This window comes from Scyliorhinus torazame, chromosome 6 (genome assembly GCF_047496885.1).
Source record: "Scyliorhinus torazame isolate Kashiwa2021f chromosome 6, sScyTor2.1, whole genome shotgun sequence".
In the NCBI taxonomy this organism is placed as follows: Eukaryota; Metazoa; Chordata; class Chondrichthyes; order Carcharhiniformes; family Scyliorhinidae; genus Scyliorhinus; species Scyliorhinus torazame.
Genome location: NC_092712.1, coordinates 87,452,654 through 87,464,992, shown reverse-complemented (window position 1 = coordinate 87,464,992; position 12,339 = coordinate 87,452,654). Strand labels below are relative to the sequence as shown.

General features: G+C 41.8%; 2 protein-coding genes across 13 annotated transcripts in view; one reads left to right on the top strand and one right to left on the bottom strand.

Moving 5' to 3' along the window:
• The window catches only part of LOC140424883 (all trans-polyprenyl-diphosphate synthase PDSS1-like), a 63,469-nt gene extending 54,496 nt beyond the window's left edge, over positions 1-8,973 (top strand). Inside the window, exons 10-12 of one of the 4 annotated variants that reach the window (XR_011947718.1) lie at positions 2,934-3,224; positions 3,320-3,400; positions 8,540-8,616. Coding sequence is in view for 2 of the 4 variants with exons in the window: in XM_072508442.1 (XP_072364543.1) it covers positions 3,320-3,400; positions 8,540-8,680 (222 nt within the window). In the remaining 2 variants the exon portion in view is untranslated. Of the gene's footprint in view, positions 1-2,933; positions 3,225-3,319; positions 3,401-8,539 lie in introns of all 4 variants that reach the window. The other 3 variants (XR_011947717.1, XM_072508442.1, XM_072508443.1) reach the window with 3 other exon arrangements.
• The window catches only part of abi1a (abl-interactor 1a), a 153,105-nt gene continuing 149,642 nt past the window's right edge, over positions 8,877-12,339 (bottom strand). For all 9 annotated transcript variants that reach the window (XM_072508432.1, XM_072508435.1, XM_072508440.1 and 6 more), the window contains one exon: positions 8,877-10,424. In XM_072508432.1, the coding sequence (XP_072364533.1) occupies positions 10,249-10,424 (176 nt within the window). In that variant the 3' untranslated portion in view covers positions 8,877-10,248. The remainder of the gene's footprint in view (positions 10,425-12,339) is intronic.

Here is a 12,339-nt window from a genome sequence, read left to right as displayed (position 1 = left end):
CCAGCAAGCCACTCAGTTGTGTCAAAACTGCTACAAAGTCTAAAAGGAAAGAAACAGGAACGAGCACCTGGAATCGACTGAGGCACCAGAAACGACAATTGCAAATCCAGCCTTGTCGACCCTGCAAAGTCCACCGTACTAACATCTGGTGCTGCTTGTGCCAAAATTGATAGAGCTGTGTCTCACTGGTCTAGCAACAGCATTCACGGAATCATACCTCACAAAATATCCCAGACACCACTATTGCCATCCCTGGGTATGTCTTGTCTCAGGAACAGAACCAGCAGAGGTGGTGGCACACTGGTATATAGTCGTGCGGGAGTTGCCTTGGCAGTGCTCAACATCTGGGCCCCATGAAGTCTTGTGGCACAGGACAAACATGAGCAAGGAAAGCTGATGATTACCACGTACCACCCACTGTCCCCTGATGAATCATGTTGAACACTACTTGAAGGAAGCATTTAGGGTGGCAAGGGCACAATGTATTTGGGATAGGGGACGTCAATATCCCATCAACTAGCTCGATAGCATAACTACTGGCTGAGTCTGAAAGGGCATAACTGCTAGACTGGGTCTGAGACAGATGGTGAGGAAACAGAGGGAAAAATATACCAGACCTCCTCACCAACCTGCCTGCTGCGTATTCATCTGTCCATGACTGCATGGGCAAAGTGACCAATGCGCAATCCTTGTGGAGTCGTAGTCCTGTCTTCACATTGAGGATGCCCTCCATAGTCTTGTGGCACTACCATTACGCCAAATGGGATAGATTCAGAACAGATCAAGCAACTCCAGGCTGTGCATCCATGAGGCACCGTGGATCAGCAGCAGCAGAATTGTACTCAGCCACAATCTATATGCTCAGCATATCTCCAAATCTACCATTACCACCAAGCCAGGGGATCAACCCTGTTTAAAGAAGAGTGCAAGGATAGCACCAGGCATACTGAAAAATGAAGTGTCAACCCAGTGAAACTACAACACAGGGCTACTTGCAAGCCAAACAGCATAAGCAGCAAGTGACAGTGCCAAGTGATCTCACAACCAACTGATCAGATCTAAGCTCTGCAGTCATGCCACATCGTCGTGAATGGTAGTGGGAAATCAAATAAATCACTGGAGGGGAAGGAAGAGACTTCTCCAGTGTAGCTACAGCACTGGCATCTACCTAGCGAAGTAGGAAATTGCCCAGGTATGCCCTGTACACAAAGCAGGACAAATCCAACCCGGCCAGTTACCCCTCGGTCTACTCTCAACCATCAGTAAAGTGACAGAAGGGGTCATCAACAATGCGATCAAGCAGCACTTAGCAATAACCTGCTCACTAATGCTTGGTTTGGATTCCGCCAGGGTCACTCAGCTCCTAACCTCATTAACGAGTTGATTCAAACATGGAACTAAAGGGCTGAACTCCAGAGGTGAGAGTGACTGCCCTTGACATCAAGGCAGCATTTGATCAAGTATTGAATCAAGGAGCCCTATCAATACTGGAGTCAATGGGAATCGGAAAACACTCCACTGGTTGGAGTCATACCTAGCAGGAAGATGGTTGTGGTTGTTGGAGGTCATCTCAGTCCTGGGACACCACTGCAGGAGTTCCTCGGGGTAGTGTCCTAGGCCCAACCATCATCTTAAGACACTTTATCAATGACCTTTCTTCCAACATAATATCAGATGTGGGGATGTTTGCTGATTTGATAGCACCATTCGCAACTCCTCAGACACTGCAGCAGACCACCACGTGCAAATGCAACAAGACCTGGACAATGCCCAGGCTTGGGCGGACAAATTGCCTGCCACTTGCGTGGCGTGAATGACCATCTCCAACAAAAAGAGAATCAAACCATCGTCCCTTGACATTCAGTTGGCATTACCAGCACTGAATCCTCCACCATCAACATCCTGGGGGATACCATTGACCAGAAACTGAACTGGGCTAGCCATATAAATACTGTGGCTACAAGAGCAGTTCAGAGGCTCAAAAGTCTGGCAAGTAACTCTCCACCTGATTTCCCCAAAGCCTGTCCACCACTTACAAAGCACAAGTCAGGAGTGATGGAATTGCTTGCACGATTGCAGCTCCAACAACAGGAAGCTTGACACCATACAAGCAAGGCAACCCGCTCGATTGGTAGCCCTTCCACAACTATTCACTCCCTCCTCCACTGACACACAGGAGTGTCAACCATCTACATATGCACTGCAGAAACTCACCAAAGGTCCTGAGGCAACACCTTCCAAGCATACAACCAGTACCATCTAGAAAGGACAAGGACAGCAGATGCATGAGAACACCACCACCTGGAAGTTCACCTCCAAGTCACTCACCATTCTGTCTTGGAAATATATCACTGTTCCTCCTTCCACTACTGCTGGGTCAAAATCCTGGAACTCCCTCCCTAATACCACATTGGGTGTGCCAATGGTTCAAGAAGGCAACACCCCATCACCTTCTCAAGGGCAATTAGGGATGGGCAACAAATGCTGGCTTAACCAGGTGGAGGCTGGAATTCTGCAGTGAGTAACTCATCCCCTGACTTCCTTGTCACCATACACAAGGTACACATCATGGCATAATCTCCAGTGGTCCCTGGTTAAAGGAGAAATTGTTGAGTGATTGTCTTTAAGTGACATTAGGAAGCACTTAATTTATAATGGGGAGTAAAAAAAAACTGGAATAACCTCAAACCTTTTGAGCACTGAAATTTAAGGCCAAGATTGATTAAATGAGGATAAAGGGATGTGAATTATTTGGATAAATGGAGTTGGGGTACAGATCAGCTGTGATGCAATTGTTGATTTTAGGCATCTCCCTCTTGCAGGTTTCGTGTGCACAATTGGAATCTCTAAACTCTACTGAATTATAATAAACCTACAGCCTAGGACAAAACACATTTCTAGATTCCAATCATGTCTAGATTTTGTGCTTTCAGGAATTTGAAATGCAGCAAAGATTTATGTTCACCACAAAGATGCACAACTAACCCTTGTTAATCAGCAAGCCTCAGCCTCATTAACCTAATGAAAGCCTTGGAGTGGATCTCAGGCGGTGTTATATTGCAGCAGGTATTGAAGACCTACCACACACTCGCAGTCCCAGTAATCTAAACTGCTAGCAAAAGAACGGTTGAAAGCCTCCCATAATCTGTGCCAACTATCATTCTTCAAAGATTTAATACTCTCCATCTGCCATCATGACAACACTAGATACCAGGGTCAAACAGGTAATATCAGTTCAGTGTAGTGCAAATTATATATTTAGCATAGTGTGAATGGAACCAAATAATGCTTAAATGTTGCACTTAAATTTCCCATTTAGTTTCCAGAATTACATACCCTGATAATGAGACGCTTCAGTGCGGATGGTGATGTAGATCAGGCCTGGCAATATGTACAACAGGTAAGAAAGAAGCAAAACACTAAAACAGTTAGTGTCTGAATGTGGGTTATGTTGACATGGCTACATGTTTGCCCAGTACTTAATTGCTCTCCTGAATAACTAGTTTGTGGTGGTGCTTCCACCATTGCATCAGAGAATTCTAGGATATTGGTCCAGAAAGGATGCAAAAATTCTCTGTCCAAATCAGCACCAAATAATTTGAGAAGCGGGGTGGGGGAGGGAGGAGTTAAAGACTATTCAGTGCTTTAATCCTTCGCTCTAATGAATAATGCTGTATTACGAAGTGGTATTAATTTTCGATACACACGCAGAAAATACTGGACAATCTCGGGTCAACACAGGTGGAGAAGATAGTCAAGAAGGCATACGGCATGCTTGCCTTCATTGGCCGGGGAACTGAGTAAAAAAAAATTGACAAGTCGTGTTGCAGTTGTATAGAACCTTAGGCCACACTTGGAGTATAGTGTTCATTCTGGTTGCCACACTACCAGAAGGATGTGGAGGCTTTAGAGAGGGTGCAGAAGAGATTTACAGGATGTTGCCTGGTATGGAGGGCATTAGCTATGATGAGGGGTTGAATAAACTTGGTTCTCACTGGAATGATGGGAGGTTGAGGGGCAATCTGATAGAGGTCTAAAAAATTGAGGGGCATAGTCAGAGACTTTTTCCCAGGGTAGAGGGGTCAATTACTAGGGGGCAGAGGTTTACGGTGCGAGGGGCAAGGTTTAGAGGAGATGAACAAGGCAAGTTTTTTTTACACAGGGTAGTGGATGCCTGGAACTCGCTGCCGGAGGCGGTGGTGGAAGCAGGGACGATAGTGACGTTTAAGAGGCAAATACATGAATAGGATAGGAATAGAGGGATACAGACAACGAGAGTGTAGAAGATTTTAGTTTAGACAGGCATCATGGTCAGCACAGGCTTGGAGGGCTGAAGGGCCTGTTCCTGTGCTGTACTTTTTTTTTTTTTTTTTTTTGTCTGACCGCATCTGCGGAGAGCAAATGGAGCTAACTTGAGTCTGGATGACTTGTCTAGTCATCAAGCTAGAGAGAACTGGAAATGGGGTCAGATTTACACTGAGTGGGGGGCATGGAGCTGGATAGGGGGCCAGCGACAGGTGGAGATAGACAAAGATGTTGAGGACAGAAGACAAAGCGTGTAAAGGTGATTAAAGGTCAAGAAGGCTGCTGATAGTGGCACAGATTAAAATGTGTGAATGGCCGAACATAAATTGAGCAGTGTGTAAAAGGGTAACCTGCTGAGATTACCTAGTATTTTGTTACAGATTCCTGCATCCATTTTAATATTTAATGTCACAAGTAGGCTTACATTAATGTATTGTCCACATGTACCATGGTGTCCTGTGCTGACAATTTAGCAATGAGCTGACCTGTTAATCTTCATTCTGTCCCTTCATGTGTTGCTAACTATATAGCATCCATTAGTTGCAGACCAGTCTTTCCATCGTTGTAGTCAGAATGGTAGCCTGCTGACTCAGGTTCTTCCAATTTCTCATTAACACTTCTCCAGAATCTGACCAAACCCTGCTCATCATTTCCATCTTTAAGTCACACTACATCTGGGGTTCTCCAATACTCTCAACTTGCCATTATCACGAATCAACATAATCCATGTAGTCAGTGATGGCATCCACCTGCCATTGACACAGAACAACTGCATAGCCTAATTTCATCCATCCTTGATTTTCTTAGCCTGGAGTGAATGATCTAAAAATTAGTAAAGCAGTAGATCAGTGTGCCACTTGTTCACCCGTGAATGGGCAGCACGGTAGGAGTTGTTAGCACTGTTGCTTTGTCAGTGCCAGGGTCACAGTCTGTGTAGTCTGCGTGGGTTTCCTCCAGGTGCTCCAGTTTCCCCCCACAAGTCCTGAAATATGTACTATTAGGTAAGTTGGACGTTTACCCAAACAGGCGTCGGAGTGTGGTGACTCATTACAAGTAGGCTTACATTAACACTGCAAAGATTATTGAAAAGCTTTGAGTTATAGATAACAGAAAAGGCCCTTCAGCCCATCGCATCTGTACCAGACAGAAACAACCACCCAACTATTCTAATCCCATTTTCCAGCACTTGCCTCATAGCCCTGTATTTGATCACAAGTGTACATCTAAATACTTAAATGTTAAGAGGCTCTCTGCCTCTACCACCCTTTCAGGCAGCAAGTTCCAAACTCCATCCACTCTGGGTTAAAAAGTTTTTCATCTCATCCCCTCACCTTAAACCTATGCCCCATGGTCATTCATCCATCCATCAAGAGGAAACATTTCTTCCTGCCTACTCTATGCTCCTCCATTTTATACATCTCAGTCATATCTCCCCTCAGTCTCCTCTGCTCCAAGGAAAATAATCCAAGTCTATCCAATCTCTCCTATTAACTAACTTTACAACCCAAGCAACATCCTAGTAAATCTCCTGTACCCTTTCCAGTGCTACCACATTCCTCCAATGTGGATTTCAGAACTGCCCACAGTACTCTAGCTGTGGCCTAACCAACATTTCATACAGTTCCAGCAGAACTTCCCTACTCAAACTCTATGACTCAGTTAATAATGGCAAGAGTACCAAATGCCTTAACCACTATATCCACCTGCTCTGCTACCTTAAGGGACTGGTGTACATGCACACCAAGAGCCCTCTGATCCTCAGTGCTTCCCAGGGTCCTGCCATTTATGATGTATTCCTTTGCTTGTTTACCCTGCCCAAGTGCATCACCTCACACTTATCTGGATTGAATTCCATTTGCCACTGATCAGCCCATCTGGTCTATACCCTCCTCACTATTTACCACCCTGCCAATTTTCATATCATTCGCAAATGTACTAGCAACTCTCCTATATTCAGATTTATTTATATAAACCACAAACAGCAAGGGCACCACCAATGATCCCTGCAGGACCCCACTAGACACCCCTCAACCATCACCCTTTGCTTCCTACCACTCAGCCAATTTTATATCCAATTTGCCAAATTTCCTTGGATCCTACAGGCTCTTAGCCTCACTAACAGCTCCCCAATTGGGACCTTTATCAGCCTTGCTGAAGTCCAATAGACTACATGAAATGCATTTCCCTCATCTACACTCCTGGTCACTGCACAATAATTAAACACTTTAATTACTTCACCCTTTTAATGTTCAATACTTGCAAAGAATGGGGATTAATGGGTGTTTCTCTGGTTGGCAATCAGTAGCTAGTGGTGTCCCTCAGGGATCAGTGTTGGGCCCACAACTGTTCACTATTTACATAGATGATTTGGAGTTGGGGACCAAGGGCAATGTGTCCAAGTTTGCAGACGACACTAAGATAAGTGGTAAAGCAAAAAGTGCAGAGGATACTGGAAGTCTGCAGAGGGATTTGGATAGGCTAAGTGAATGGGCTAGGGTCTGGCAGATGGAATACAATGTTGACAAATGTGAGGTTATCCATTTTGGTAGGAATAACAGCAAAAGGGATTATTATTTAAATGATAAAATATTAAAACATGCTGCTGTGCAGAGAGACCTGGGTGTGCTAGTGCATGAGTCGCAGAAAGTTGGTTTTCAGGTGCAACAGGTGATTAAGAAGGCAAATGGAATGTTGTCCTTCATTGCTAGAGGGATGGAGTTTAAGGCTAGGGAGGTTATGCTACAATTGTATAAGGTGTTAGTGAGGCCACACCTGGAGTATTGTGTTCAGTTTTGGTCTCCTTACTTGAGAAAAGACGTACTGGCACTGGAGGGTGTGCAGAGGAGATTCACTAGGTTAATCCCAGAGCTGAAGGGGTTGGATTATGAGGAGAGGTTGAGTAGACTGGGACTGTACTCGTTGGAATTTAGAAGGATGAGGGGGGGATCTTATAGAAACATAAAATTATGAAGGGAATAGATGCGGGCAGGTTGTTTCCACTGGCAGGTGAAAGCAGAACTAGGGGGAATAGCCTCAAAATAAGGGGAAGTAAATTTAGGACTGAGTTTAGGAGGAACTTCTTCACCCAAAGGGTTGTGAATCTATGGAATTCCTTGCCCAGTGAAGCAGTTGAGGCTCCTTCATTAAATGTTTTTAAGATAAAGGTAGATAGTTTTTTGAAGGATAAAGGGATTAAGGGTTATGGTGTTCGGGCCGGAAAGTGGAGCTGAGTCCACAAAAGATCAGCCATGATCTCATTGAATGGCAGAGCAGGCTCGAGTGGCCAGGTGGCCTACTCCTGCTTCTAGTTCTTATGTTGTGAATGCAGGCTTCATCTCTGCCACCTAGCCTTAATTTAACCCTTTTAGTTTCAGTAGCATTCTGGTGGAATCAGTGCTGCAACATTTTTTAATGCATAATGTATGCTTAGTCAGGATCTTTCGCCCCCTGACCGAGTGCACCCATTATCCCTACCTTCAAATGTGCTGATTTTACCCAGCAGTCTGGTAGAATTACAAAGACCCTCCCTTGTCTGAAATTTACAAGTCAAATTATGCAGGCTCTGATTATTTCATCTGTCACTGTCCATCAGTGACATGGTTTGGACATAGAGACCAATGGCATTGATCTGGATAAGGTTCAGCTTTGAATATTGAAGCAGCATCTATCCAGGCAAGTGGTTCTAGCAGGTGTCACAATCAAATGGTAGGTGCAGTCAATAAGAGCAAGTTCAAGCAGCTGCTGTCCAGTTTAGCAAGGTGGTAATTCCACAAATCATTATCTTTGAGGGGATTTGCAGCCTGTGGGTCACTGTTAGCTATTAAGTACAAGACGGCGAACATGAGGGCCAGGACTGAGCTTGGTTTTAAGTCTTAAGTCCAGCACTAAATTATTAAATTCTGTTTCATAATTTGCAAGGATGCCATTTAAGTCAGCCTTAGTAAAGAATCACAGCAAACTTCAGTTTATGAATTCTTTTAAGAACATGTAGAAATTTAGGGTTATTTTACACCAACTTTAATAGATCCCTAAATTAATACCCAATTCATTTTTCCAATTAAGGGGCAATTTAGCGTGGCCAATCCACCTAGCTTGCACAATTTTAGGTTGTGGGGGCGAAACCCGTGCAAACTCCACACGGACAGTGGTATATATATATATATATATATCTCTATCAATTCTTGAATCAGATTAATGCATGCAAAATATTTAACTGACCATGTTTTCCCTCTAGAGTGACGGTGTTCAGCAAACGTGCTATCTTGCACATCAATACTGTCAGGAAGCCATTCGACAGATCTCTATGCTACATCCTTCACCGGAAAGAGATGCCTTGATTCAACTTGCAGAAATTGTATTAACGCGGAACAAGTGACGTCTTCCACTTCAGGCAACAATTGTGACTGCAAATAAATACTTCAAATAACTTCAACTCGTATCAAGAATTCAAAGTTGAAAGGCAGGACTTCAGTGGGAATTTTGTTTACATTTTGGACTAACCATGTACATAAAGCCTAAACATGACCATTGTACAACTACATTTATGAAAGAATCTTGCAGTCCATATGAAGTAACTTTTTATATACCGAGAATGATTTATTATAAAAGGCTGTACATACAATTGTAACAGGTTATATACAAATTAAAGGAATGCATTTTCAATTTTAACAGTTGAAGAAAATGAAGTCACAATGTTAAAGCTTCTTACAATCATAAGGCAGAAGTTAATAAGAAAACCTCTTGCATGTATGGCCTCCATAATGTCTCTTCAAAGTGGACATTTTTAAAAACAAATTTACCTGCCATTTTATTTGTACATAATTTTGCTAAATCAGAGCACAGCTTCCAGAACAAGAATAGAAAAAATGTGGTACAAGAAATTTTAGCAATCCTCCAAACAGGACACTGCATTTATTGCCTTCCATATGCCCTTTAGTACCAGGACAAAATATGCCCATTGCTGCTCTATTTTCAAATTTCAGAATAGGATAGTTTCTTGGTTTCTTATTAGCTTCAACACTTGGAAGCATGAATCGCAAACAATTGAACTGAACATAGGAGAAACACAGCTGAACACTGATTCTATGGAGATTGGGGCTGTTTGGCCTGGAATTGCTGTTTTAAATACATGTAATAACCCCTTGAAACAAATTATACTTTTGTCTTCCAAAGCAAACAGGGAAGCATAATTGATAAGGCCTGAGCCACAAGATATATCGAAAGTAAAATCTGTTCAAGAAACTGACTTTGTACAGTAGAATTGTCTGTATCTAGTATAGAACATAGCTAATAAATCATAAGGTGTTAATTGGATTAATATTCTAATGGTTAGTAAATCATTTAATAAAATTTACCAGCACTATACAAAGCCAATGATCCAGACAAGTTCCACTGTACAAATGAACTGACAACATAGCAGACTACACTTTGGTTCACTTTGTGACTACAGATGATTTTTTCATTAAATTTAATCCATATAAAATGTTTAACCTGTTAAGTACAAATCAACAACATGTACTCTGATTAGAAGACACCCAAGCCTCATCCACAAATGTTCTTTAGACTCATGTGACCGTTCATGAGATTACAAATCAGTGATGCTCACAGATTAACTGAAAATTACAACATATTGGAAGCATTTTAGGTTAAAAATGGATTGGCTACAATACATAAATTTGTGTATTTTATGCATGCTATCAACAAGCACTATTTGTATTTTAGGAATGACCATAAGTCTTAAGAAAATTTGACCAGCACTTGCATTTTTATTGTGCCAGTTTGAACTTTGTTGTATTTTCAGTCGAACTGTGTCAGTTTCCATGCTGAACGCAAAAATAATGGCACCCTTGAAAACCGAGAAATCCTCCCCCCAATTAACCCACATCCCAAAATGCTTAGACTGGCCAATGATTAAAGAGAGCTTGAAGAAGCCATTTGTTTGCTTCAATCCACATAGTGCATGATGGGTTCCACATAATTTCCAGGAAACAAACCAGTAACTCCATTAATGACCCCTTCATACCAGCCATCATCATTCTTCTTTATCACATAAATGATTGAACCCTCCATGAAGGACAACTCATCTTCTTTATCCTTTGAGTAGTCATATATTGCCACAACTGTTGAAAAAGCATAGCAGGAGATGACATTCAGTATGGTCTTCTGCGCAACCACCATCTTAAACCCAATGGCATATTAAAAGTGATGGAAAAGATTTAAAAGCAGTTGTCAGCACAATACAAAACAACCTTTAAATAGAAGTCAGCCCAATCAATTACAGTAAGCAAAACTTGTAACTGCTTTGGTGATGGACTCTTGTCTGTTTGCAACTGAAATCAGAATCCTCTTACTGGATGCAGAATTAACATTCAAATACATGTACAATTGTCTACAACACCCACAGTTCAAATTTTAAGATGTTCATCCCAAAAGGTGAAGATAAGTATTCATCAGTGGACACAACAAGAAGTCTTACAACACCAGGTTAAAGTTCAGCAAGTTTGTTTGGAATCAATAGCTTTCGGAGCGCAGCTCCTTCATCAGGTAAAGGAGCTGTGCTCCGAAAGCTAGTTATTCCAAACAAACCTGTTGGACTATAACCTGGTGTTGTAAGACTACTTACTGTGCCCATCCCAATCCAACGGCAGCATCTCCACATCATCATCTGAGGTGTTTGGTGGAGTTCCAGTGGATACATGGGTGACTTAAGGCTAATCTGCACCCACAAGGTTCTGCTACAAATAGGGCAGGGCATCACATGATTCTGTTTTGGCTGCCTTGCTGTTTCAGGATTTCTTGTTCAAGGAGTTTTCTCCCGTTACGTGCTCACTTTCAAAAGAGGATGTAGTGCTTTATTTGATTGTACTGGGTTCAGCAACCTGAGCAAGTTTATCTCAGGACTTGAAGTTGATATCAAAACTATTAAAGACCTTCCATGGCCTTTGACAGCCATGAGAGCACATCCGAAACTCAAGCTCTCCATAAATGATTGTTCAAGTATCGGGCACTAACCAGATGACCAGCCCAACTTATGTTTGGCAGGTGTCTGGTATTTTGTCTTGCTATGTTATCTTGAGCTCCCAAAGACAGCTCAAGCGAAAAAGGCTGAGCTTCTTGAAGTCATGCATATGTATAGCAGAGTGAACAGGTCTATTGCACTATGGATTTGCAGTTTCGGAAGCAGTCTTACTCCTTGTTCCAATTATGGCATGGCTTGGGTATCATAAACCAATGGCGACAGCTTTAACAAGTTACCATTTTAGGAGAGGACAGAAGGACAAAAACGAACATTGGAACACTGAATCCACAAAATTCCAAATGAAAGGAAACTAAAAATGTAAGCAAAGAGAAAAAATAAAAATAAAATGTTTTAAAATATATGCAGAGATGGGAAATGATACAGAAACTGAAGTACTCTATAAAACTGAAATCCACTCAGGCTTCCAAAAACGTCTGTTGGTTACTTTTGACCTGAACATAGTCCAAAGCCACACAGATCAAGAGACCATAAAAGTTACATATTCTATGCCAGAGTCCAGCATCTACAGATGCGAACAGTGTTCTATGTTTTTAAGAATACAATGCAGAAAGTCATATTTGTCAGTGTCATTTCTTCAAATGCAGGCTAATTCTATTTCCCTAGATATTTTTATAACTTTCTTTTCAAAGACCTAATCAGTTCCATTTTAATTGTCCCAACCTCAGTCAATTTGTGCTAAAGCATTCTTTGTCTTAATCTTTTACAACAAAACCTAAATTACTCATTTGTTCTCCAAGAGCCCCGTTTTGCTAACCAGCAAAACAATTACCTTGCTAAATTTTGGAAGCTAAAGATTCCTTGAACAAAATGCCATTTCACAATCTCATTTTTGGCACAATTCTTATGAATTTTCATTACTAAAATGTCACAGAACTGCACACAATACTTAATGGTCACATATTTTTAAAACCATCTTTTTAAAACCATCTCATTAGTTATACCTCAAATCCCATCTTAAGTATCTGCACCCCTACATTTTAAAAAAATCCAATTAA